Source organism: Pygoscelis adeliae, unplaced genomic scaffold (assembly GCF_000699105.1).
Source record: "Pygoscelis adeliae isolate BGI_AS28 unplaced genomic scaffold, ASM69910v1 Scaffold251, whole genome shotgun sequence".
Taxonomy (NCBI): Eukaryota; Metazoa; Chordata; class Aves; order Sphenisciformes; family Spheniscidae; genus Pygoscelis; species Pygoscelis adeliae.
In genome coordinates, this window is record NW_008824109.1 from 866,630 (window position 1) to 893,473 (window position 26,844).

The 26,844-nt window shown below is 43.1% G+C and overlaps 1 protein-coding gene across 1 annotated transcript in view; it reads left to right on the plus strand.

The window, feature by feature from the left end:
* The window catches only part of TMEFF2 (transmembrane protein with EGF-like and two follistatin-like domains 2), a 139,033-nt gene that overhangs the window by 72,438 nt on the left and 39,751 nt on the right, over positions 1 to 26,844 (plus strand). Inside the window, exon 5 of the mRNA XM_009334209.1 lies at positions 10,137 to 10,233. Coding sequence (XP_009332484.1) covers positions 10,137 to 10,233 — 97 coding nt within the window. The remainder of the gene's footprint in view (positions 1 to 10,136; positions 10,234 to 26,844) is intronic.

The window sequence follows — 26,844 nt, forward strand, 5'->3', positions numbered from 1 at the left end:
TTCCCTACATGGTCACATAAATTCTGGGTGACAGCACAAAAATAGATCCCGTTTATCCACAGACCTGGCCCATGGAGGCTCCTCCTAAATCTTTGCCACCCTTCCAGGAGTGGCTATGCTGCTCATGAACTCCCTTGCCTTTCTGCTAAGGCTATCAGCAGTGCTGCCAGTATTTGTCACGGGTTTTGTACTGTGGACACGACTATTCTACTGCATAAACCGTAAACCAAGGAGTACAATAAGCCAGTAATGGTGCTACTCACGCAGTGCCTCAACTTCCCAATAATAATGGAAATAAAAAGGAAAAACACGGTTCAACTGATTTTTTCCCATTTGTCCTGAAAGGTCATCTTACTGCTGGACATTTTCATGCAATTAACTGATGCGGTATGTTTTTGTGTTTGTTGAAGAATAGGGTTATATAAAAGATAGGACCTATGTTGCGTAAATATTGTATCTCCTCCTGCAGGACTTAGAAACTGCAGTTGCCCTCATCTTAGCTTCTAGCAAGTTCCTTAGGTGTCTGCACTCCTGTGTACCCTGAGCTACAGCAGAGGCCCAAGGACTGCCTAGCTACAGGCTTGGGAAGGCAGAAATACCTTTACACGTGTCAGGAGGGATATTTTTACAACTAGCTCTGAGCCGGATTTTCTTTTTTCTTTAAATAGAAATTCTCACTTATAGAGAAAGAAGTAAACACAGGGATGAGCCCTGGTTGTGCAAGTTTAGAGGATCAGCTCAGCGGTGACAATTGCAGATCAGGGAGTGCTACTGCAGAAGTATTAAATTCTTCTGGGGCAGGAGCTGTGAAGGGGCATTGGGGATCGTCCTTTGCATACAGGTTGACCACTGAGCTGGTGGAGGAAGAGGCAGATAAGGAGCCATCTATCACGGCTCCCAACCATGAGGGTACAACCTGGCTGAACGTGGTTTTTGATTGCCAGTTTTGGCACCTGATGGAGCTGCCTCCTTCTGAGACCCCATTGCAGAGCATGAGCTTGGCACGTGTCTTCTCGACTTCTGAGCTCTGGGGCTGCACCTGCTCTGCACCTCAGGTGTGTGTAACCTGAATTATCACACAGAATAAACAGAAAGGAGTATAACATGGAAGAAAAGCGGAGTGGGAGAAGAAAACTGCGCTCCTCTTGCTGAATTCAATGAAAGGTAGACCCAAGTAATTTTTACTGTAGAGCCACTTTACACCACCCTGATTATGTAAATGGGACATAAAGTAAATTGGACTTTCACTCGCTCTGACACTCCCTTCCATTGCCAGAGTGATTTACAGAAGCTTTAGTGTAAATTAGAGCCAGGACCAGTGTCTGCGGTCCGCATTTTAGGATTCAAAACCAGTCATTTCCCAAAATAATTGTGGTGCAGTGAAGACTAGGAGCAGCTTCCTAAAATTGGTTAATACCCAGATTTTGGTTTCTTCAGTGGCTTAAATGGAGTGGCATATTATCTCCTCTATAGTCTGCCTAAAAGATAGATTTGATGTCTGCGAGCAAAGACATGAAATTGCTATAGGCTTCCACTCTTATAGCCTGCCACCTGTTTGATTTATGTGATAAGTGATCTCAGATGACCCTCCAAGGCACTGAACCATTAGAGAGTTATGTTGCACAGCGATAAGAAATCTTCAGAGATACCTAAATATTCTTTTACCACTGGGAGTTTCATCTGTTCTGGAATAAAGAACATTTTTATGTATGATGTTGCTATCTTGCTAGCCATACTAATATTCAAAAGGATACACAGACTTAAATCAATAGCAAAGTGACAAAGACCTTAAAACTGAAGTAGTCACCAAGTGGATGCTAGACAGCTCTTTTAGGTTTTATCTTTGTTCCTTTCATTCTGTTTCTTGAAAGATGAATAGCTGTAAGGGTTCACATTCAAGTCTTCTGTTAATCTTTCCACCAGGTAGGAAGCTGGCAAAAGCACCCTTTCAGTGTGGAAAGCCCTGGAAAGTCATATCACCCATTTGGGACTTCCTTATTGTAGGCTTTGTGAAACCATGGGTTGGATCCTTCCTTACTTTTTTCACTGAATTTCTCTGAATTCAGTGATCCAGGTTCCTCTCTGCCTAGAATGAGCAGTGTTTAGCACCTCTGGTGGGATGCAAATTCTTGACAGAGGTCAGGGAAAGCACAGACAGGTAATTTCTGTGGTTTACATCCAACTGTAGCATCTTCCCCTGCAGAGGAAGGCACTGCTGACCCATATTCCTCCAACTGAACCTATATCTAATGCAGTATTTGCTCGATAAAATTTGCTGTGAGTGCGATGTTACAGCATGTATATAATCCATATATTCCATCCATCAAATTATCTTTGCGTCATGTGTTTAGTGCATCAGGTATAAGGTATCCAGCGGTAAGCTCCTGTTTCAGGCAGGATGGGATGCAGCTTCTGCCCAGACATACAAGAGGAAGAGGAGGGGCCAGAACCAGTCCCTGCTTTTCAGCAGAGCCCGAAGATGCCGGGGCTCTTTGCAGGTCCACAGGGAGAGGGTGTTTGGCAGTCCACAGAAGGGATGAAGAGGGTTTCAAGCCTGGCCTGCTCCCCTCCCTTCTGGCACATAGGGCTAGCCGGCCACAAGCGGCTCACACTTGACTGTCCCCCTGAGTAACCTTTGATGGCAGTTTTTCTGACAAATAAGAAAAGCGTTATGATATTGGGCACTGTCCTGGACTGCAGCTTCCCATCTCCCTTGACACAGCGCTGAGGTTTAATGATCTGTGTGGCCAGGCAAGTCAACCTGAGGGAGGAATCAGACATCATCTTTTTCTATTTCTCCTTGATCCTGAAAAATCTTCTGGTCCTTGCAATTAGGACTACAGTAATCTCCTTCCAGGCTCTTTAATAATGGCCTTGATTGGTGACCTGTCGCACTGCATCCATCCAGCTGTGGGCATGTCCATTTTGTTGTTTTGTTCACGCTGTTGGACATACAGAAATACATGAGATCAGGGACTGATGCCACAAAAGCTTTGGCAGCATCGCAGGCATGTTTTTACAACAAGCTGTGTCTATTCCTTGAAAATTCTTCTGCAAGGAAGTGATCTCTCTTTAAAATTAAATTAATGCAAGGCAGAGATGAGTAGTCCCCACGTGCTATTTGGCTTTTTACTCAAAGCTGTTTATGAGGGGAAGCTCTTGGCAAAATTTAAATGAGCCTCCTCTTCCTCAAGCTGGCAAATACTGTCAATGCTGGTCATTGTACACCTTCATAAATCTGCAATGTTGGCATCCCACATACACCAGGCAAACATCAAATTTTGTAGGGGGACCGCACAAGGGTGCAATAATCACAGCTGTTTCATGTCAGCATTCAGAAAGCTTACAATAGGGTTTTATTCAATGAGCCATTCCTTTTGAAATGCCATTAGAGATATTTGCTAGGAGAAACTGGCCTCGACTAATCATGTTTAATTTTTATCAAATGCACTGTGGGAGCAGGAGGGATATGCATGAGACAGAAACAAGCAAATGGTGTTTTATTTAGAATAAATAAACTTTGAGTAAGAATTGAATCCATTCCCTCCTGGCCACAGTTGTACAAATACAGGCAAGTCCCTACAGAGGTCTGTAGGGGGTCATGTCCTGACTTCAGACCCAGATGCTCTTGGAAACCTGCAGTTGCGCCCGCTGAAAGAAGGGAACTGCAATCAGATAGATGCAGAGGACCAATGCTGTTCCTGTGAAACCATTCCCATCCCATCCACTTTCAGCCATGATAAATGAGGTTCAGAGGGTGTGAAGGCTACCCATCTCACCAGGGGAGGCCTCCAAGCCCCCGGACTGGATGACAGCTGGAGAAGGCTTCTAAGGTTTGTAAGACATTTGCTGTGCGAAGTGAGAGGCACGCGGCTTTGCATGGGCCCATGCCTCTCCTCACAGCAGTAGCACCTTGTCTGCAGGGCTGCCAGAGCTGCTCCGTGCTGGGCCCTGTGTTAGGGTAACGGCAACTGAAAAATTTGGGGCAGTGGGGAAAGGAAAGAAGCCAAAAGAGAATGGGAAGTAAGGCATGACAGGAAGCAAGACAGGACGTAAAAAATAAAGACAGAACTAGAGAGAGCAGCAGCGCTTAGTAATAATGTGAAACAGTTTTTATACTATTTATTTACTGAACTCAGGGCACTTCCCAGACACTGTTTTCTTGCACTAATTAGACTGTACCCAGGGCAGAATCGGAGCCTTCAGCACAAGGTGTGGGTGACCTCAGCACAGGGTCTTGCACAAGAGTAAGCTGTTTCAGAAGTGCTTCTTTCCTGTCCAACATAAACTCAGTGTTGCACAGGACTGAAAAATCATGAATCAGCCCTACAAAAATAATTAGTTTTTAAAAATCATAAACTTGATAGTTTCTGGTATTTATTATACTCACAAGCTTTTTCTCCACAGCCCTAAAGCTTAGACGTACCTTTCAAAACAAATATACATAGAGACTGAGATCCTTATACTTTGAGATAATCCACCGGCTGTGATTTTAAGAAAAAATATAACCTGAGAGTCACAGTTACAGGAGAAATATGAGAGCTGGAAAACACTGCAAACTGAGTCTGACAGGCATCAAAGCAGTGCTAGGCTGTATCTACATGGTCTTTAGCGAGAAGGTAAGAGCACATTTTATCAGCAATCTGAGCTGGCTGAGAATGGCAACATGGAGGTACCCAAGATGGGACCTGAAGCCATATAAACGCTGGGAAAGGCAGTCTGGTTTCCTGGGCAGCCAGCTCAGGTATGGCACAACCCTGGTGCTGTTTAAATAACCTGCCTATTGATAGCAGAGAGATGGTTTCAAGGACTGACCCTTGGTGGTATGGAGAGACTGATCAAAGGCCCATTGGCGTGAAGGAGAATATTTCAGGTCTCCTTAAGAAGTTCTGAGTTGGGTCCTGAGCTGGGTAGAGACACTGTTTTCTCATGCGGTAAGTAATTTCCCCAGCGTGTTTGTGTGTGTGGGAGAGCACAAATTTGTATTTATTGAGATAGAGCCAGACGGCAGGAGTAAAGCAGAACAAGGCATGTCAGAGTTTGGATTTATTACCCATACGGTAGGCCATTTTCTTTTCATTTTGACCGTAATGCTGTTCTGAGCCTCTGCCAGACTTCAAGAGCAGAGTCATTCGTGAGTCAACCCCCTGCTTCGCACCCTTCATTTTTCTCACTTTGCAGGTTTTGACTGAGCTAATGCTTTCAGGAAAAAAAGACTTATTGATTAGAGTGAAGTCGCTTGCAGCATCTGGGCTTTTATTGGTCGAGTTTGTGAGGTGTTTTTAGCCATTTAGTTGAGGTGCAGATAGTGTTTGTTCTAACACATTTAGTAAATTCTGCTGGCTTCTCTGCCCTGGTTTCTCAGAGCTTTCTCGCTTCATCCACTCGCCTTGTCACCTGCCCAGAGCAGTCCTGTTAGGACTGAAGCATGTGGCAAGATAACCTCAGCTGCTCTGAAGAGCATTCTTCTCCTCCTCCGCATTTTAATTTGCACATTGTCTTTCATTCCAAAATACAAAAATGGCCATCAACCCTCATCTCCACGTGATTTTTCTTATTACCTATATTTTATAGCTAAAACCAAGTGGATATCCTGTTAGGATGAGCTAGAGCAAGCTTTGTTTGATGTTCTTCTTTCAGCAATAGCAAGGATGTCCCACCATGAGGAGTCAAGTCAGAATCAGGGATTGTGGTTAGCATGCATCTGATCACATCAATCAAAGGAAGACTGCATAATACAAAAAACAATCATAACAAATCATTATAGCCGTATTTCTGTCTATTCAAGTGTGTGGTAATGATGTTTTATGCTGTTTCTTTGTTGTGTTCTCCAGTATAGTTAAAATATATTGGATAAGAATTATTATAATAGTGTTAGTAGTCCTACAAAGCCACATGAAAACTGAACAGAGACTCTCCTGAGTTTGCCCTGTTGCCTTCAGAGGCATGTTAGCAAAGAGAGATTTGTGTTTAGCCAGTGTTGCTATCTAATTCTCTCTCTCCCTTATGGCTCACCAGCTCCTCTTTCCACTTCCATTTACTCCTCGCAGTATGGTCCGTCAGGCAGGTTATGTGCATGTCCCCTGTGTCACTTAGGAAATAGATGACACTTTGTATATCAGATCAAGACTGTGAGCTGCTGTGCATATTCTTAACCATCCCATTGGAGCTGCTTTTCTGGAAATTTGCAAAGAGTTTATTTCTATACTGCCTTTGACACTTGTCGAGCATCTTTGGAAGACACTGAGCAAGTTATCCAGAAGCTCGAGCACAGAGATTTTGGTGTCCATTTGCTAAAAGAGTTAAACCACCACTCATCAACTCTTAGTAGAGCATGAGTCTGGGAAGGTGTGTGGATAAGGTCATAGCATGATTTGTTGGGGTTGTAGCACCTACAGAAGACTCGACTTAAAGAGATTGAAGTGTAAAGAGAGAGTAGAGGTGTCTACGGCAGGGGGACAGTTTGGGGCTTTTAGTTTTCTCTTGATATTACAGGAGATAAGCACAGAGTCAGACCAATCTTCGGATGATACTTTCAGTCTGTTTTTTCAGCTGTGGAAAGTAAAATGTCTCCAAAATGGTTTCTTTCTTGTAGGACCTGCAAGCAATACAGATATTCTTGAAATCACAGCTATCTGAGCTGAGTGCAGTGAGAACGCCAGAAAAGGACCAAATTATTAAAACAGGAGCTGTTGTGGTTACCACCGTCCATTGACTCTATAAAGTGTGTGTAGCTAAAGAATTGATATTGCTTAGGAGACTGAGTCTCTGAAGTGACTTTCAGATAATATTAGTGACCTTCTAACCCATGTTAGCACATTTCCTTGAACTCTGGAAGTTGCTAATCTTGCTAATACAAATAGGAACTTGCAGCTTAACATTTCTCAGTTGTGTGAGTAGTAAGTGGTGGGCTTCAGCGATTAGCCTCCCTGGAGCCCTACTATGTTCCTACAGGGCCTTGGTGTTAAACCTCAACAGTTGCTAACATGAGAACTACATAACATGCATGAGAAAAAGAGAATCATACTCCTTTTATTTTTAGAAGAGGAATCCAGAAACTGGATTATTTTTGCTAACTTTTTTTTTTCAGTTGAGATATGAAAGCAAGTGCAAATCAGCAAGTGCAGCAAGGAAAAAAAAAGAAAAAGAGTCACCTTAGAAAATGAGCATCCACTAGTCCTCAAGCTAAAAAGCAGCAGGAAATATTGGGAAAATAACTCTTTCTAAGATGTCCAGATTTATCAAAGAACTTATCTGCACAGCATGGAGAAAACAAGCCCCTGTGTGTGTCAGTCCTGGGTGTGGGTGCACATGCCAGTGTGTATGTTTGTGTAGGGAGAGAAAACACACCTTAAGGAAATGTAAATAATAATATTATCTGTGGTTACTGAAAAGAGAAGGGGAGAGAGAGAGAGATAAACAGCTGTCTTTTTTAATCAAGACCGCTGCATGCTTGGACATTTAATGACAATGTGCACATTCATTATGGAAAGCTGGATACAGAGCTTCTTCAGAAAAATATGAAGGAGTGACCTGTTATTTTCTAGTAGAAATTAAGAACTGCACTGTGCCTTAATGTGGATGTTCCTCTCTAAATCAGTTCATTCTCTTCAGAATGCTCAATCTTTCCAGTGCCTTTAATGACTTTAGTTGTTTTATTCAGCTTGTGATGTAGAACTGTGTGAAGTCTCTGGTCAAACCACACCTGCTGGACAGTTACAAATAGAAACATTACAAGGAGGAAAAAAAAAATAGGGCATATGTTTTTAATTCAAGGGAAATATAAGGAAGGTGATTTGCAGAATAACAAAATAAAATAAAAAATACAATATATAAAATATGGTTTCACCCTCCTGAACTGGAGCAATTGTTATATTCCTGGTAGGTGAAGAGAGCTTCGCTGTCATAAGAAGTCTTCTGCCCATAGGTCCCATTGTACTTTGCATACAGTCATTTGTTACAGCTCCCAAAGTATCTGCCAAATATTCTGCTCCCCTTTCACAGATGGTGAAACTGTGGCACAGCAAAGCAGCATGACTTGATAAATCTAGATCATGTGTCCTGTCTAATATCTTAACCACTGGAAATTCCCTGCCAAGATTGGCTGTCAAAGTTATCTCCTCAGAAAAAAAGATTTCTAAATTTAAAATATAAATGAAACTCAGTGAAAAACCCAGGCCTGGATGCAGCTGCAGAGAAGTGGGGAGGAGCTGTACAGCAGCATGAACCTCCCAGTGCTGTTGGGTCAGGATCACACACGTGGCACGTGGAGATGCTAATGGTGTGAGGACACAGCCCTTGGACACCCTGTCCACCTTAGTATGTTGGCTCTTGCAAAATATGAGCCTAAAGAGTTCCTCAGTCATTTAAGGAAACAGAAAAACCACAGCTCAGACCCTCCCTACAAAACCTGACAATGCAGTAGATCAAAAATCCAGACTGTTTTCTGAGTTTCCCCTTTGGTTTTTTGTACATGAACTTTGTGGCTATAAAGGTGAGCAAAGTTCTACAAATAGGGCAAACGCCTTTTTTTTTCCTTTTAGGATCATCAGAATGCTCATCATAGGTAATTTTTTTTCATTTAAATATAGTCTAAATTCAAGCAAGACTGATAAATTGCTGCGGCATAGCTCATACTTAAACATACCAACATTTACTTCGACTACATTAAGTCTCAGGAAAAAGCTTCTGAGACAAACCATCTATCTTAGGTATTTCTGTGGTCTATATCACTGTAGTATCTAAGCATCTCATGATCTTTAATAAACGTCTTTTGATAGAAAATGGTATTCTTCCCATTTTACACAATGGGAAACAGGACAGAAGTTAAATAACTTGTGCAGGATAAGAAAGCAGGCATTGGGGTCACAATTTCTCTTTTAGGGGCAAAAGCCCTTTCTCCTCCAACAGCTTTGTGAAAGCTTGGGACTCTTCTTTCTTGAATAAATGACAAAAGCAGCATATTCAAAGTCAGAGCACTCCAACCCAAGAGCCTCCAGTAACACCCAGGTTAACAGGGTCTCGTGCAGTGGATGCACGACGTCAGGCAGGTGATTTCTCCCATCAGTATCAGTGGGGCTACTGACACGCGTGTCCACCAGCCTTGGTAGGTTGCACCCAAATGTGCAGTAAGCCTGCACCACAGTGCTGACTCCAAATGAAAGGATGACACTGCAGAGGCTGTTTATGCAGATAACATCAGTTAAAGCTGATTGATACTGGGTTGGTTTAATTATTCTGTAACCGGCAGAAGGATATCACTAGGTACTGTGTCTTGCTAGAAAGCAGCACCTATTGAAAGATATCGCAAGGTGCTTATGTACTTCAATATAAATGTAGATGATGTTTCTTTTGGATCTTTTAACAAACCCTCTGCTTGGTGCCTACCTTAGTGGTCTCTCTCTCTCTTTCAGTATTCAACCGTCAACATTTTTTTGCAGTCCTCTTATACCCTTATTTTTATTTTCCTCTCAGTCCCTTCACGTTTTTGACTTAAGGGCCAGTTACAAACCTTACACAATTGCAGACAAGGGTGTTGACTTTCCTGGGTTTCAAATTTAACCTATGCTGGAGACCGTCCCCTCCTCTGGACAGCACTAAATCTTTCCTGCCAGAGATAACAAGTCCTTGGGGCTCATAGCTGTACTTCTGAAGAGAAGAATGTTTTGCCTTTGGAATGGTCTAGATTGCACCACACGGCAGGTAATTTCAAAACATTTTCGAGGAAAACATCCCCTTGGGTCTGCCTCAAGGCCTTCACCTGTAAAGGACAGAAGGCAGCATGTGATGCTATCAATACACCTCCATTATTTTCCCCGGGAACAAAGCGGTGAGGCTCGGTGGTGACACAACCTGCCCGAGCTGCAGCTTGAAGGGATCATTGTTTAAGTGGAAAAGGAAGAGGAAGGGTCTTTCTCCAGTTTTCCTTTTAACACCATAATCCAGGGAATTTATCACAGACCACCGTGGAAATCTCTGTGTTGGCCCCATTCAAAAACCCTGTCTGATGGCCAGGCATCGGCTCTGTGAGCAGCGCATTAAGCTGATGCCGTGAATAGACTTTTCTAGAGAGAGAGAAGTGCTTTGCTACAGTGCTGTCTTTACTAATGTATATTCTTCTGCTTTCCATCAAACAGTCAATGAAGGCTCAGGTGAAACCAATCAAAAAGAGACATCGACCTGTGACATTTGCCAGTTTGGGGCAGAGTGTGACGAAGATGCAGAGGATGTTTGGTACAGTAATTTGGTCTACTCTTCTATTTTAATGAATGTTTTATTATTTAAAGGTACTGTGGTTTAGAAAGCATTAAAAATATTAGATACTCAATTTTGTGCACTCAGAGATTCATCACACAGTGATTAAGGTGGTTATTACTCTGAAAAAAATGTATAAAACAGTCTGGTTTATAATTTTGGAACATGCACAATTTAGACAACGTCTAGAAACACAGTTATCCATTTTGTTGCTGTTATAACTTATGTTAGTCCATCTGGGGTTTTACAGCTTTATACTTTGGTAAAAATAGAATTGGGAAAAAATAATTGACCTAAAGCTTTTCCAGTTGAAAAGTATCATTAGTATTATCATCAAGTTAATTCATGTGTGGCATTAGAAATGCTGGGAAATCTGTCTCGATTTTTCCTAGTTGCTGGAGTTGAGGACCTAACCCTCAAATGTTTGAAATAATTAGGGTGTACATTTAGACATTTTTCTCAATGGAAATTGTTTTCTTTTTTATTTTTTAAAAGAGGTTTCAAAAGTATTCAATTTTTTTTATTATTTTAAACCTTAACCACATAAGCTGAAGAGAAATAATTCTATCTACTCAGAATATTTTTTTTAATTTTTAATTTTGCTGAGAAACTATGCAAGCGTATATTAAGTCAACTTTAAACTAATCATTTCATTGTGGTTTTGGAACAGGCAATAGATCAAAAAAGCCGCTATTCACAGAGCTGTACTTCTAACACTGCCTTCATGCCGAGCCTCATATTTCTAACTAAGTAATTAATACAAATTTAGAGAGACAACAAAATCATGCAAATGTTAGAGCTGTTGTCTGGATGCTGTGGGCCGGTGGTAGCTAAGGGATGGATACAGAGACTGGGCAGTGAGATGTCAATAAAGCAATATTGCCCGAACTCTAACTTGGATGGTAGGAATGGAGCAGAGAGAGGAGTCAATGGATGAATGAGTGAATGAATGGTGAACGTGATAATTGAGCCCAGTGTTGGGCAGCTGACCTCATCCAGGCAAGGCATCCATGCACTGTTGGTCAGGCATGAAATTATGAACATTTCTGCTATTCGGTGAAGAAGCTTAGGAATATGGTCATCCATTTGTGCTCGTTTTGGTTTTGTCTTGCCAGGCTTTTAATAACCTCTGGTTCTAGTCTTTAAAAAACACCAAGTAAACAAACCACAGAAGCCTTGCTCTGGCTCCAGTCATCAAAAGAAATTGTGGTGTTGAAAAACAGGAGCAAGATGCATCATGGTTATAGATTTGCAATAATGTAATGACATTTTTGTGAAAGGAATTGCTTAATTTTGACTTTGCGTAAGGAAATTACCCCAGGTGTCAGGATTTTCATTGTCTCCTTGACCGGTTGTCCTTGACAGTTTTGGAGGTGTGGTGTAGAAACAAAACCATGGTAAAATTAATATATCAAAATTCACAGTCTAGTGCTCATGTTTTCATAATTAAGTGCACTTCCAAATTGGAAGGCAGGAGAAGAGAGGGGCAAGGAATAAAATTAGCTACAAGATAACATTATTAATCATAAGCACTGAGTAGCAGTGTTTATTTTTTTCCAGAAATAGCTCGATAAAATAGCCTGATCCAACTTACCCCAGTAATGTTCCCACTGCAGCTTTTGTACTATCTAATTCGTCCTCTTTGAAACAACTTGGCTTGTATGGAGCAGTGTAATGACTGCAGGAGCTGAAGTTCTCAATCTTTATTGACAGCCGGTCTTTCTGCAGGGGAAAACACTTCTTGGGGCGGGAAGCAGAGAAGGGCATTTACTGGGAAGATGCTAGCAGACAAACTGCTAAAAGGCAGGAAAGTGGATTTCCAACCAGAAGTACAAAGACCATGTAAAGCCTGTTAAAGGTCTGCTTTGAAGTAAACAACTTCATATGCCGTAACAGAGCCCTGTTTTCCTGTCCCTGCCCCCTGATTAGTCTTGGATAAACGTCTTTCTAAAAAATGAACCTCCTGGGTGTTAGCTCTTTGTTATTCTTATTTCTGGAATAAAAGCGGACTATGTATGGGGGACCTAGATCCCTCTTTCCAATGTATGTTAATTGAATTTCCATGTTTGGCACCAGATAGACATATTCCCCCACTCCCCCTGCCAAGATCTGGTGTGCAGAAAATGTCCTTAGATTAAGTGGGAAAAGAACTTTCAGTTTATTATTTGATTGGTATTTTTATGCGGATCAACTTTCAGATGTAAGCAGAGCTCCTTTGGCTATCTCACCCAACTGATGAGGTTTGTAAAATCCAAATGGGGTCAGTGGGTCCCAGCGGCCTCAGGACCTGTTGTTACAGGGTGACAAGCCCAGCACCAGCAGTGTCCCCTATCAGTCAGAAACAGTTTGAGGGTGCAGGGTCAGTGCCTGATCCATGCCAGGTAAGAGGGATGCAAGCTGGTAGCAGAGCCAGACTGCAGAGAGCTGGAGATACAAGGCTGGCTGTTCGCCTAATATTTCTAGGGTGCCAGAGTAGATCAAAGAAGAGAGCACAGGTGTGATAGCAGATGTGGTTGAGCTGCTGATGATTTAAAGCAACAATTAACATTATTCTGCATTGCCACAGTCTGTTATTCTGCAGTCCCTTGTCTCTGGTTTAACTCTTTCTTTTTTTTTTTCCCCCGTTATTCATTGCCAGTTGTCACTCAGCTAAATTGTGCTATTGTACTGTGTCACCATTATTTTTAAATCTTTTTATTTGCGTAAAACCAATCTGTTAATGGCTAGACTCCTGGGATTCTGATAGGAGGGTTGGCATGTAGAAGGCTACTCAAACGGGTAAGATGTGTGTGTGAACATTTTCTGGAAAGTACAAAGAAAAGGCAGAAAAGAACCCACTGTAATAACAGGTTTTCCGTGGCATAGGAAAGCACACATGTATTATTATCCTGTTCTGCAGTCTAATATCACAAGAGTGAATGCAATTTAGCATTCCATTAGTGAATCTCTTTCTCTAGGTTAAAAACAAAGACTGTTCAGTTGAAAGTCTTTAACATCTTGCTACTTTAATATGCGAAAGCTTCTTGTCACTAAGAGGATCGTGTATTACTGGCATTATTCCCACCTTTAATGCATTTTGCACCAGTGGGCTTCATGAATATTTAAAGCAGGGCAGTGGCTATGCTCTTTAGCACTGGATTGCAATCTATTGGTAAATCAGACATTTGGTGTTGCTTACTTTGGGTTTTATTTCTGAGCTGGCTAAGGAATAATTGATTTTGTAAGACAAGGCTACTCAACATAACACCCCGAGAGATATACTTAAAAGGAAATGAAGAATGAAGCGTAACATTGTGAACTGTGGTGTATTTCTAAGATCTTCCAAAAAGCATCTATGAAATACTCACTCACTGTACATAAATAGTACTCACCAAATGGAGTGCCTGCTCATCTGCTAAAGTGGCTTAGTGTCGGTACATAACCATGTCAGAAACCTGGATTCCAGTATTAATCTCCTCCTTATGGGCCACTGAGGAAATAAGAGCACTCTCTACACTGGACAAGCCATGGTTTGGATAGATACTGGGCAGCTATTTCAGAGGTCCATGATGTGTCCAAGTAAGTGGAAGGAAATAAATAATAGGAAAAACCCTTCTGTTGAATTTCCTGTTGGAAAATGCAGAGAAGAGAGGACAGGAATATTTTCTTAAAACAAGATTAAATCCTACAAACCTCTGACTTGTAGAGTTAATCAAAATCAAAATGATGAATTGGGGTTAAATATGCATGCTTTTCCTTTGAATTTCAATATCAGCAGGTCAGCCAGCAGCAGTCTGAAAGTGCAGGATTGCCCAGAATAAGATGCAGTTTGCTAGCTATAAGACAGACATGCAGGGATGTATAATGTGCTCGGGAGAGTGTGCTTTCCCTGCAACCTGGCAGTGTCCAAGGAGGTCATCTCTGCAGATTGCTCCTCTGCCTTCCCCCTCCTCCCTCCTGGAGGTTGCAGGTGGAGGAGAGAGGCAGCAGTATCCCTGGCAGGAGGTGCCAGACCTTGAATGGGCCACTCAGGGGGTTGCACGAGTGATAAAAAGGGGCGTAAATACCCCTGCTGCTTCCCGCAACTCGGTTCCACACACCCCAAGGACTCTTCCTTGGCTGACCGTAGGGTTTTGTGCTCTGCCATAGGCACCATGCTTGTGGTAGGCAACTTTCCTCCCTCCTCACGAGCCTGGCCCATGCTGGAGGGGCCTTTTCCATTTCTCGCAAGTGGACAAGGATCCCACTGGGCGGGTTCAGCTCAGGAGAAGATGCTGAAGCCATTCTGTGGGGACACTGTGTCCCTGATGACCCAAAGCTGGGAGCTTGGAGGAAGGCATCCAGGCCCGAATGAAGGGGCTTGGCATGTTCAGTGTCTAGATCAGTGGGTGAAGGAGGGAGCATCGGTCTCAGGCGTGCTGTGCAGCTGGGTGGCGTTCCCAGGTGAGGTGCTGGTGATGTTGCAGCATGATTACAGCAGGTCCCTCGTGTCCGGAGCTTCCTTCCGCATGGCTGGGACAATAAACTCCACTTACCCACAGCAGACAGTCACACGCACAAAACTTATTAAGATGAACTGTTTCAGTCCTTTGTTTCGTATTTTACTGCTAATCACTGATATATATAGTTTGGGTAAATGCTCCTATAAGGCAAGTGACCAGTCTGCAACACATGAGGATGGTGAAATTGTATTCTCATGCAAATAAGCGGCGCTGTACACGGGAGATATTTGTGCAAATCATGCAGCTGCCATCAGCAGTGACCCCTACAATCAATATTGCTCTAGCAATCAATATTTATCTTTATTATAGTATAGAAAGAAAACATATAAAAGAAACTAATGATTTTGCCAGCTTCTCAATCCACACAGCAATTAGGTCAGTCAGCTTTGGGTCCCTTCCCCCTTCAGTCAGTTGCTCTCAACCAGAGCATCTGCAAACAAGATGCTACACTACTATAAAGTACTAAAAGGTAGTTTGAAAGCTCACATACATTACACGGGTATTGGCTGCCTCATGTTCAGCAGTGTGTATAATAACTATGTGTGACCTACTTGTTCCAGATGCAGAAACAACGAGCTACTTTAACATCTGCAATGTCCCGTGCATTATACAGTAGATATATGGCCGGTTTCTGCTGCTTTACTTTCTTTTTTAGAGAAAAAGTAGATCTTCGTTCATGGCTTCGTATAACACTTAAACATACTCATCGGACTTGTGGTTCAAATAAACACGGAAATGGAATCATATCATTAAAAAAAGCAACTCTGCAAAGACTTAAATTTCTGCTTAACTTGAGATCATACCTGAGGCACAAAGTGAAGCTGCTGCTGCATAAATCTTCACATGGAGCTTAGTAGTCATGTCTAATAATGGTCCAGGCAAGGGTTTACAGAGGAAAATAAAGGGACTGCAGCACGCAATCTCTGCATTGCACAGCAGGAGATGGCCAAGTGGCTTACACCCTCCTACACCCTTGTCACTTACCTTAGCCCCAGCCTAATAACAGAGCTACCTCCAGTGTCTACCCAGAAATTAGCCCAGTTAACTGTAAACATTTAATTTGGTGTATGTTCTATGGTTAAAAGATTTTGAAAAAAAAAAACCACAGCTGACTTCTAGTGTAACTGTTGAGACACCATGTTGAGGTAACTGTAGAGATACCGTGCAGTGGGCTAAAAGTCAGCAATACTGTAAAAAAGTATCCCAAGCAACAAGTTTTGAACTGAAAATTGGTCAATGAAGGATTTGCAATGAAAGACAAAACATTGGGAACATCAGAAAAAGCAAGATGACACCTACCTGTCCATACGTGATATTTTAATTATTAAACCTGTTCAGAGGAAGGGCCAGGTTGGTGGCAGTTTCAACTTAAAACTAGCCCAGGCGAAAAAGTGACTTTGTGCCTAACCATAGCCAGAGAAAGATCCCCACTGACTTCTAAAAGACCTTATCAAGCCAAAAATACGTGGTTTTCCTCTTTCTCAGCAATGATTCTGCAGAAAAAGCAAGGGAAGATATAGGAAGAAGAAGTTAGCTTTATCTTCAGAGGATGTTTCTCTAAGAGCAGCTTATGTTCCAGTCTTTTTGAGGAGTAGGAGGCAGGAATGAGCACATTGTATTTCTAAACTGAATGCACTACTAGAAAGTGCTTGGCTAGAAAGTTGATGCTTGGACAAATGATGGCTCATTTGGCCATCTGGTGAAATTGTTTTACTCTACATACATTTTACTTGGTTTTAGTCAAAAGCAGCCATTTTTCCCAGTCAGGTAAGTTTCACAAAATCACCTTACTACCTTTGCATCCTTCATCCTGTGCCAAAATAGCCTATTTAATTTTGAAGTGAGACTGATTCCCAACTCCCTTAGGATGGTGGTTTGGAGAATTTGACCTTTCCACCCATTGAGTCAACACAATCCTTCAGAGGCTTATGTTCATTTGACAAACTCCTGCCTTTCCAGATTCTCAGGATTTATTTTCTTAATAACAACCTTTAAAAAAAACTGATTTTAACATAAGCCAAGATTGTCTGGAGTTGCTTATACTTCATAGTGTTTTATTACCAATACACTTTGGAACACTCTGGTAAATAATTCAGCCTACACAAAGAAATTGGCTATATTTTCTCTATACATCGAGGAAGTCTGTCATGTAGACTATATGTCACGGCCCTAAATGTTCTCAGATAAATGCAAACCCACAATGTGTTCAGTCTGTACTACTCACCCAATTAGGTCTTTTAGGTATCCTATACGACACATACATCTCTTATCCAAAAACTAGAATCCCTAACATTTGGTTTTGTAATATAAAAGATCTTTTGCAATTACAACAAAACTCACTGTGTGTCCAGGGGATAATACCCTACACAGTCATAAAGCTTATAGATTTTTTTTCCTTGTGCTCCTCTTTTCAGATCCTGATCCAAACATGGTTTTCAGTTTCAGAAGGTGAACTTCCAGCTTATGGAAGTCAGTGAAAGTTATTCCACTTAATTCAGTGAAACAAAAGTTCTCTCCCAGTATTATAACTGTGGAGTAAGTTCTCAGTAGCCAGTGGAGCCTTTCACTGGCAGAAGGGAGAACAGACTCTGTCGGAATGTAAATGCACCATCGTTCACAGAGTGCAAAGGAATAACTTGGAAATTGTGATGATAAAAGCATAATTTGGCTTACTGACTCCTTCAGTTGCTTCAGAGGAAATATTGATTTGTGAAAAGCCAAACATCCGAGATTTTGGGGGGTTTTCTTGTCTTATCATGGTGTCATGCTCCTGTAGGAGCAAGACACAAATTTGTCTGAAATTTAAGGGGGGGGAAGGCTTGTAAGACATGTAGAGCTGTCATTTGTCTTCACAATTATTAGTCTGTCAACATCATGAGTTGAAAAAAAAAAGCTGCAATAATTTTAAAAGCGTGGCTCAAAATAGCCAAATTTTCCTGTTAAGTTTCCATGGCCAAGATGCCTACCCCTACATTCAGCTTGTGGTGGGTGGACAGGAGGCATGGAGGCACAGAGGGATGCGTGGTCATGGCAGCGAAGGCTGGAAGAATGGACTGGGAAAGGACAGACTGTGGAAGCAGGGAAAAAAACTAAAGCTGACTTGCAGCTAGTCCATTTTGCTCTTTGCTGGAGAGCAGGGAGGAGCCGCAGTGGCTGCCCATGCACAGGGGCTTGGGGAGGGTTTTGGGGACACTACCTGAAGGCGGCAGGGAGGTCCTCTTTACTTGCCTTCCTTCTGCCTGGCTTGGAGGCTGAAATGGCATACCCAGCATGGAGCAGGTGAATTAAACATTTATATGGCAGGGACAGCTGGAGGATGTGTGGGGTAGTGGCTCGGCTGGCATTGAGGCTGTGGTTGTGGACCTGTAAGGTCCGATCTGTGCGTGTTACAAGGGTGCACGTGTGTGTAACACGCCGATCTGTGCGTGTTACAAGGGTGCACGTGCGTGGCTGGGCATTGTGTGAGAGCAACAGCATCCCTCTCTATTTTCAGGAAATTTCCATATACAACATATACATGTGACAGCATGGCAGAGAGCAACCATTTTATGTGCCCAGTTTAACAGGGGAACAAATGAACCCAGGAGGTTATTTTTTTTACTTCTCTGACACCAGCTGTGACTGCGGTTTTCAGTCCTAGGTAGGAAAATGTAGCAGCCTTCTAAGCGCACACCTTTATTTGCATTTGAAGGAATGGGATTGGCATTCTGTTTTTTGCTCTTGCTGTAACACAGGGTGTTGTAAAGATCATGCCTGGCTCCTGCCGCTTTGTGGGAGGTATACAAAAGGATCCCTTTTGGCTCTGCAAGGGCAGAACTGTGCGCGGGTGCTCCGAGGCGAAGCCACCACTTGGTTGTGTAACCCCATGGCTGGGGGAGCCTGGGCTCACCAGGTTGTGAAAGTGCACATAAGGGATAATATGATAATGCACATCAAATATTAACGTGCATTGACACATAATCGTCTGCGTACATCAGGGCATTACAGCATGAAAGAGCAAGTGCAGAGACCTTGGAGAGCAATGCGCTTTTGCACCTTTTTTTCCCTGTTTTCTTTTCTCCTTTTTGTTATTTAAAAATAAGCTTTCCTCACTCCCTCCCTGGCCCCCCATTTAGCCAAAGTCATACCCTAGTAGTAAACTGAGCAGTGCCTTCATGACGGCCTATTTAGTCGCAATAAAAAGCCGATTGGCCTAATGCGCAATCAAGAAAGGAGTGACATTTATTGCTTTGGTTTTATGATGCTGTGAACTGAGCAAGATTTGGAGCCTTACAGTGCCTTCAGGGGGCAGGAGATCACCAGCAATGAATTGTATTTATACCTTTTCCAATTTCCTACTAGCATTTTAGCAATAAATAGACTGTGTTGTTATTGAGTTTTATGTAAGTATGTTTACAAAAGCAGGAATACAACTTTGTAGCTCAGAATTACATGTGTTGGCTAAATAGATCAGCAGAGAGAATAACTATGTAAAGCACTGGGAAAGCACTTTCCAATTTATTATCAAATGTCTTAATAGAATGCTTCATCTCTTCCATCCCACTTTGTGTTAACTATTAAATTAAAACTGCATCCATTGCAGAAGGTCGGAGGCTCCGTCACACACCCATGTTGGAACACTAAGGCCACGAATCGTTCACAGATCTAAGCCATTAAAAATACATCCCATGCATTAAATATGAGCCTGAGGAGAACTCAATAGGAGCTGAGGTGCAGGGCTGACCTCGGCGCTCTCAGCTCCTGTGGGGTGGGAGGTGTCTTTTCCCCACGGCGTCCATCTCCTGCCCCAGTCCTTTCCCACATGCAAGTTGCAGCTAAAAGCCTGTGTGAGATGTGCCCAGATGCACAGACTTAATTGCTGTCTCCCAGCCTGCCCATTTTGTAATGAAGCTCTCCCATGTGGAGGAGCACGGATGCCCCAGGGATGCCCATCCCGGCCAGGGCGCGGTGCTTGCGGCATGTCCCTTTCAGGAGCTGCAGGTGGATTCCACTGATCCCTGTCCCAGACCTGAAGAGGGTTACTCTCATCTCATTAGTTTGCTGGCAAGGACGTGTCCTTGAGACGGCACATTTCATTTATTTGTTCATCTTCCTTTCCCTGGCAGCGGTACTTCCCCCTGGGGCTTGCTCCCAAAGGCAGTTAGCCGCTGTGGTCATCGTAAGAGAGCAAGAGAAGAGGCAGCATCCCCAGCCAGTAGTAATACCTAGTTTTGTACAGCAGCTTTCACCTACAGACCTGAACGCTCTGAGGAAAAAGAGGGTTACTACTGCTCTCTCCTTGCATGTGCAGCGATTTGCTTGGGGTTGCATCAGTCCCAGTCTCATCATACCTATGAGCTGAGATTTCATTTCATCACTGTGCAGGATGACATGAGGTTATCTTGCCTTATTTCTGTCTGTGCAGGAGGTGCAAACAAAGCCTGAAGGAAAGCCTGGAGTATCCTCCTAAAATTTCATTAAATACCTAGACTGGATTTTGTTTTGTAATTTAAGTCAGCCTACCAAGCAGAGTAGCCTGGAGCACGCAGCCAATTCAGGTGGTGCTGCCTCAGGCAGGTCTCCTCGGAAGCGGGAGGCACACGTGTTTGAGGACACAGAGCAGTTTATGGTGAGAGTTAGTTTGATTTTGCACATGTGGAGGGAGTCTTTACAAGGAGGAATTATTTTACCATCATTTTATTCTCACTGCTTCAGGAAGGTCACTCCACTGCATCCATCTGGCAGTGGATGGCTCACGTGCTGCGTGGGATGGGGCTTGCAACACACTGGTCTCTACTGGCAGGAGCTGTCATCCCTTTAGTCTTGCTGGTAAATCAGAGCCTGCTTTCAGAAGTAACTTCTGGTGTAGTTAACAAAGCTGTTACCAGAAATTTGCCATTGGTCCCATCCCAGCTGGTACCACAGTTCTTCATGAGCAGACCGAGCCTCGCTGTGTGGCAACGTCCATGCCAGGACCTGCAGCTAGATGGTTGTCCCATGCTTCCCACCAGACATTGCAATATTCCCACTGGCTGTTGCAGGCCAGGGTGAAACGCTGGGATTCGTGGGAACAATTGTCATTATTCTGCTGGCTTCAAGATAGGAGTGAACAATATCAGCAGTCTGAGGCACACAGCAATAAAACGTTCGTGAAGGACAACCTCAAATGTTTACAGAGGGAGAGAAACAGTCAGCAAAGCTTTGTTTTAACACAGACTATAAAGACGTGAAGGACACCAAGTGTAGGCAAACCATAAAAAGGCATTTATTTTATTCTATGGGCTTTAAATAAACTTCACACGTTAGATACCTGCAGACACTTGAATTGGCACGTGAACAGAATTAGAATTTTCTTCTCTAGTCACACAACTAGCGTGAGGATTTTTCCATCACTCTTCAAACCCAGTCGTCAGCCTTGTAATTCCCTAGTTTCTCCGTTTGGGTTTGAAGCATCCAATCTAGCAAAGACTGCTTTATACAACTTAGTTCCCTTTAAATAGGAATGATATTTAAAAAAAAATAAAATGAGACATTTATTTTGCCCTGAAGGTGTTAGCATACAATTCAATGTACTGTTGAGGGCACTAGAGGCATCAGGAAGCCAGATGAAGGTCATATTATAATTGGTGCTTTGAATTGTAAGAGGGAAGCAAAGGTGAAGTTTGTGATGTTTTTTGTCGAAAACTTAGTAAAGAAAGTTATGGGGAAAAAATGAAAAGACAATTAGGAATCAAGTTGCAGTGTCTTGCACAGCAGATTAAAGAAGTTTTCATGAGCTGCAGTCTCCAGGGTGAAGCCTTGAAAACTGGTGGAGCACGGGACCAGCTCCTCACCGAGTTACCGAGTTGGTCTGGCTCCGGGAAGGAGCCAGCGCCCGGGCGGCTCTCCTCACAGCTGTAAGGCAAGGTGCCTCTGGGAGCGGTCCACGAAACCATTTTGAAACAACCTCCGTGAGCTGTCATAGCAAATGTGCTCTGAAAAATCCATACATATTTTTAAGCATTACCAGTCATTCCCTGCTATTAAGCAGCAGCAGCAGCGTGGCAGCTGGACGGCAATTGCCCTAGCTCCTGGCTCTGCACTCCAGCTAGACTCCCAGATTATGTTGCATTTGGTATGCAAGGAAGGGCGGCAATAAATATATTCACCACTTTAGTGCATTTTAGCTTGACATATGTCCAGTAAACAATATTTTGGTCTCTTGCAGTCCAAAAAAAAAAAAAAATCACCTGATTATTCTGCGCTTCCTTCTGTTATGATGCTTTGGGGTCCTTCAAATCATTTTCATTATGCACTACATAATAATAAAAATCTCTATGCAGTATGCTGATAATTCCGTGCATGGTCTCTGTGATTTCTAATTGTTTGAATAACAGGATGCTATTGAAATGCCATGCAGAAACATTGCATCACCCTGAGGGAATCAAGCTTTTCTCCTTTTACTGCTGGTGAAGATAAACATTTGAACAGTTGAAATAGGTAAAATATCCCAGGGAAGCCACTGTGAAAAGTAGACGTGCTAAAGCCCTTAGTGCAGAAGCTGGGCTGCAAAGGACAAAAAAGAAAAATAAATTAGATAAATAAATAAATAAAGATCATTGAATGGAAGGCACTCAAAATAAGCCATGCTTTTTCTTCTCTTGTGATCTTAAAGCAGAAGAGAAGCACTAGCAGAGCTAGGAAAGAAATATCGAATGCTATTTTTGTGCTGCCATTATAAAATATGTATTGTTTATTGTTCTGCACTGCAGCTGAAGTTTTGCATCAGCCTCAAAAATACAACAAAGTTTGTTTTGAAGGAGACACGCAGCGCATCCGTTCTTTAAGCCTCTTAATGATGTTCTTAAGAGTGTGGTGATAAGATTTCAATCTCCTGGGAAGCACAGGCAGGTTGTAGGGTATGATTCATAGAAAGCGTAAAAAATCGTGTTCCTGTGCACATTATGAATATATTTTATATATGCTATTTTATATATATGTATGGCTGTGTACCTGATGTTCAACTGTATGCGAAACCAGGTAATGATGCCAGGCAGTTTTGTCTCCTGGCTGGAGGCATCTTTTGGTGCCATCCTCTTGGGCTGTGCTCCACACGCTGCAGAGACCACTGTAGCGTACCTGACCTTGGCCAAGCTATCAAAAGCCCCTGGCGACTCTCTGTTGAGGGTGCCAGCGCTTTACACTAAAATTTACCTCTCTGTAAAATGGCTATAATAGTACCAAGTCATTGCTGCTACAGGGCTGTATGAGATTACTGTAAAGCTTAACGGTGTACTTGTAAATGGGCTGAGGGTCAGAGAAGGAAGCTGGTATTTATGTGTTCCTTTTGAGACTGATGTCGAAACGGAGGTGCGTGCAAGCCCCCCGCCGCAATCCAATTTAGCTGCCTGTGTGCGCAGGCAGCTTTGAGGATGACTGATGTGGTGCTGAGGCGGGTAGCAGAGGTGGCCTGTTGTTACTCCCCAGTAAAGGGGTATCGCAGACAGTGTGTTTTAACCAGGCGCGATGCAGCAGCACACAGATGGTCTGAACGGGCTAGCTGAACTCCCAGAGGCGGTGGATGCATGTGAGCACGGGTCTGCCCAGCCTGGTTAACCTTGCCAGTCCCTGCTTAGAGCTAGTTCAAGTATCTCTGCGTGGCGTTGTGTTGAGACATATTAAACATACCCAAAGCTGCCTGGGTAAATGAGCACTCCCACCAGCCTCCTGACACACGGCTGAACCACGGTACAATGCGTGTTCGAACGTTGAGGCATAATGTTAAGCCTGGCTTCGTTTCAGCTTGCCCGCTGGTAATGTCAACAAAGGTGCCCTGTGTACCAGAAAGAAAAACCTTGCAGGAATCCAAATGATAGAGAAGGCATTTGGGACTGATTGCCAGGCTCTTTATGCAAGTGTATACTGCCAGGTTAGCTTTAAATGGGCATTTCATGTCCTACTTGGAGGGGCAGGGGCCTTGGAGAGGACCATACTGATATCCAACCAGAAACTTTGAGTTTCTGGTCGTTTTCTAGTCAGAACAGAGGAAGATGAGAAATGTCTCCGGTGGAAATAACATAAATGTACAACAACCGTGTTTTTATTTATACATTGTTTTATGGCGAAGGGAAGGCTTTGGGCTTTTTTATGCTGCAAAATGTTGTTGGTTTTTTCCTTGCTTTTTTTATTTTTGCCTGGAGAAAATATATGACATGTTTAAAATTATTGCAGAATGGAACATCACTTTCCCTGTAAAGTAGTGCTCACTGAGACACGGTGGGATCTCACACTTGACCAAATTAGCATATGCGCTCAAATATCAGAGCTCTGACTAGTAAAAATAACACTAGATTTGCATTTTCACATTTTTAGCTCTCGCTTCCCTGTCTGTTTGGTTTTATGTCTTTTTTCTTGACTGACAATTCTCTTTGTGGCAGATTTATTGCTGTTCTGCTGTTTGGACCCTGTAATCAACTAGACACTTGGCTGAAGACGTTAGTCATTTCATTAAGTACTTTTTTGCAGATATCTCGACACAGTTTTCAGTTGCTCTGGTTCCAAAAAGCAAATGACCCATGGCCAGCAAAGTCTGAATATGAATCTTTAATAAACAGAGGTAGTACCAACAATGCTCTCAGGTTTCCAAACTGCAGAGGGCTAATTAAAAGATGTTGAATAGGGAAGAACTGCCATTACCATCTCGCTCTGACAAAAATGTGCCTGCATCTGTTCCCAGCAAAACTGCTCTTTTAGAAGCATTGTCTCATTTATCCTCCTTCCTTCCCATCAGAGCTACATATGAAACCTTCCTTGTGGTACACACAGATATTGCATAGTAATTTTTTTAAAATTATTTTTCAGTAATACATTGCTGAAAACAAAGACTGAATAGTTGTCTTAGGAGTAGAGATAAAGCATGGAGTGGGGTTCTTTTTATCATTGCTGTGTCACTAATGATTATACTTTATTCATGAACTAAGGAAATATAATTATAGCATTCCCCTACACTTCATGGGTGAAGAAGCATTCTCTCGTTTTATTGAGACGCCTCCTTAAAACGCTGTTCCTTCCTCCAGAGACAGTGCTTCATAGCTGTGAATCCTCTCTTCAGTGGCATGCTCTCTGCAGGCAAAGGTACTCTCTGTGCCCAGAAAATAATACCATATGTTATTTTGCAGAAGAGTGGGGAGTTAGGAGCCTGTGTGCTCACCAGTGTACTCACCCGTGCCTGGTTCATTGACCCCATTAATTTTTACAGAGACTGATTCAACAGAAAGCCAAGTTGGCTGCTCCAGCTTGGCCAAGCAGCCTGGTGCAGCGCATTGCCATCACTGCTGGGAGGCAGACCTCTCTGAGGTCTGGGCAGGTTTTTTCCATGGTGAAGATCTGTACAGGAAATAACTACTGGTCTACTTCTGCACTCTTCTCTCATTTTCCTGGGAAGAGGAGAAGCATGTTACGCAGGTGAAATAGTGACACCACTCCCAAAATGCACGTGGGTTCCCCTGTGCTGTTTTAGTACATTTATTGCAGTTACTGCCTTGACAGAAGCTCAGAGACAGAAGTGCAGCGGCTTGCACCCTACGATTCAGTAGTGAGGCACAAGGAGGTACCCATCAGTATCTTACCTGCCACAGGCTTAGTTCAGCTCTGCCAGCCCCCCCATAGGCAGCCTCGTGGGCTTCTCCAGCGCGTTAGCTAATACCACCTCTGTCTGCAGAGACCTTCCAGTTCTGCCTTGACACGATGTTCTCGTCAGAGGGTCCAGCAATGTCACCAAGCTGTGCTGCAGGATGCACCCGGGGGAGTTAGCCCAAAATCCCCGGAGGAGGTGCCCAGGTTTGCCTGTTGTCTTTTTAGTTTGTTTTGACTTTTTTGCTTTCATGATCACCAAAGTAACCACGTGGATTGCTGGATGTTCGGCTCCTCCAAGTTTTTCATCATATGAAATGAAATGGAATAAAATAAAGAATATAAAAGAAGTGGAATTCATCAGAGACTATCATAATGAGCTGGAAGAGTAGATATAAGAAAGTGAGCCTTGTTTAATGATTGTTTACAGTGACAGCCCAAATTTTAATCAATTAATATATAAGCTCATTACTTGAAAGATGTGATGGGCCTGTGGGACAGCATTCAGCATTTCTTCCTTTCTCAGGGGAGCTGCAGGGTATCAGCTGACATCTTGGAAGCACTCCTTCCTCACAGATGCTTTTAAAGCTGCTTTTCTGGCTGCAGAAGTCATAGTTAAGCCTTACACATGTATTTTGTGTATGCTCATGGGTACAGTTTCATCCTGTGACCCCCTAGGAGACCTCATTGACCTTCTCACAGCTTCTTGAGCCTGAGAAAAGCTGAGTCAGCCTTTATATTGCCAAGATTTCTTCAGAGCTAACACTTAGGAACACAGAAAACAAAAAGATTTATTGACAGAACTATAATCAGAAGTCATAGCCAGGCTGATAAAATGGTCAAATGATCAAATTATTTAAAATTAGAGGTGTACTGAAGTGCCTCAGGGACTGGGAAGCTGCAGGCAGGCAGCCAGCCTGCCAGTCAGCCCCGCAGCAGCAGGATGTGTGTTTCCAGCCCCACACAGGCAGGGGGACCTGGGGGGACCCTGGGACCAGTAAAGCCAACAACCAAAAGAGGTGAGGCCACTCCAATTTTGTCACTTGTGAAAGAACGAGAAGGTAATGGGGCAGAGCCCAGACATGGCCAGGGTGCAGGTTGAATGTGAGAGGGGAAGCGCCAGCGCTGGGTGCTAGTTAGGAGCAGGACGGGATTTCTGGGCATGACAAGTATTGGGGCAAGTATCTGTCGTACAGGGGATTCCTGTGTCCCACAGGATCTGAAGTCTTGAACACCATTAGGATTCTCACCTAATGTACGCCCTTGTGTCCAAGCGGGGATGTCACAGTTTGGTTCTACTTGTTTGATAGGAGACAGTCCCACTTCTGCGTGGGAAAATGCTTCAAGAAGTGAAGGCACCTTTACCTATGGCTATAGGATTTCATTTAATCAAATGCGTTAAGTACCATTCATTTTGTATTTATTACATCGCCAGTGGATCCTGCTTAAGCACGATGCATGCTCTGTGGCCACGTGTGCCTGGGCACGCACGTTTGGAGTAAATGCCCCACCTTTTTCT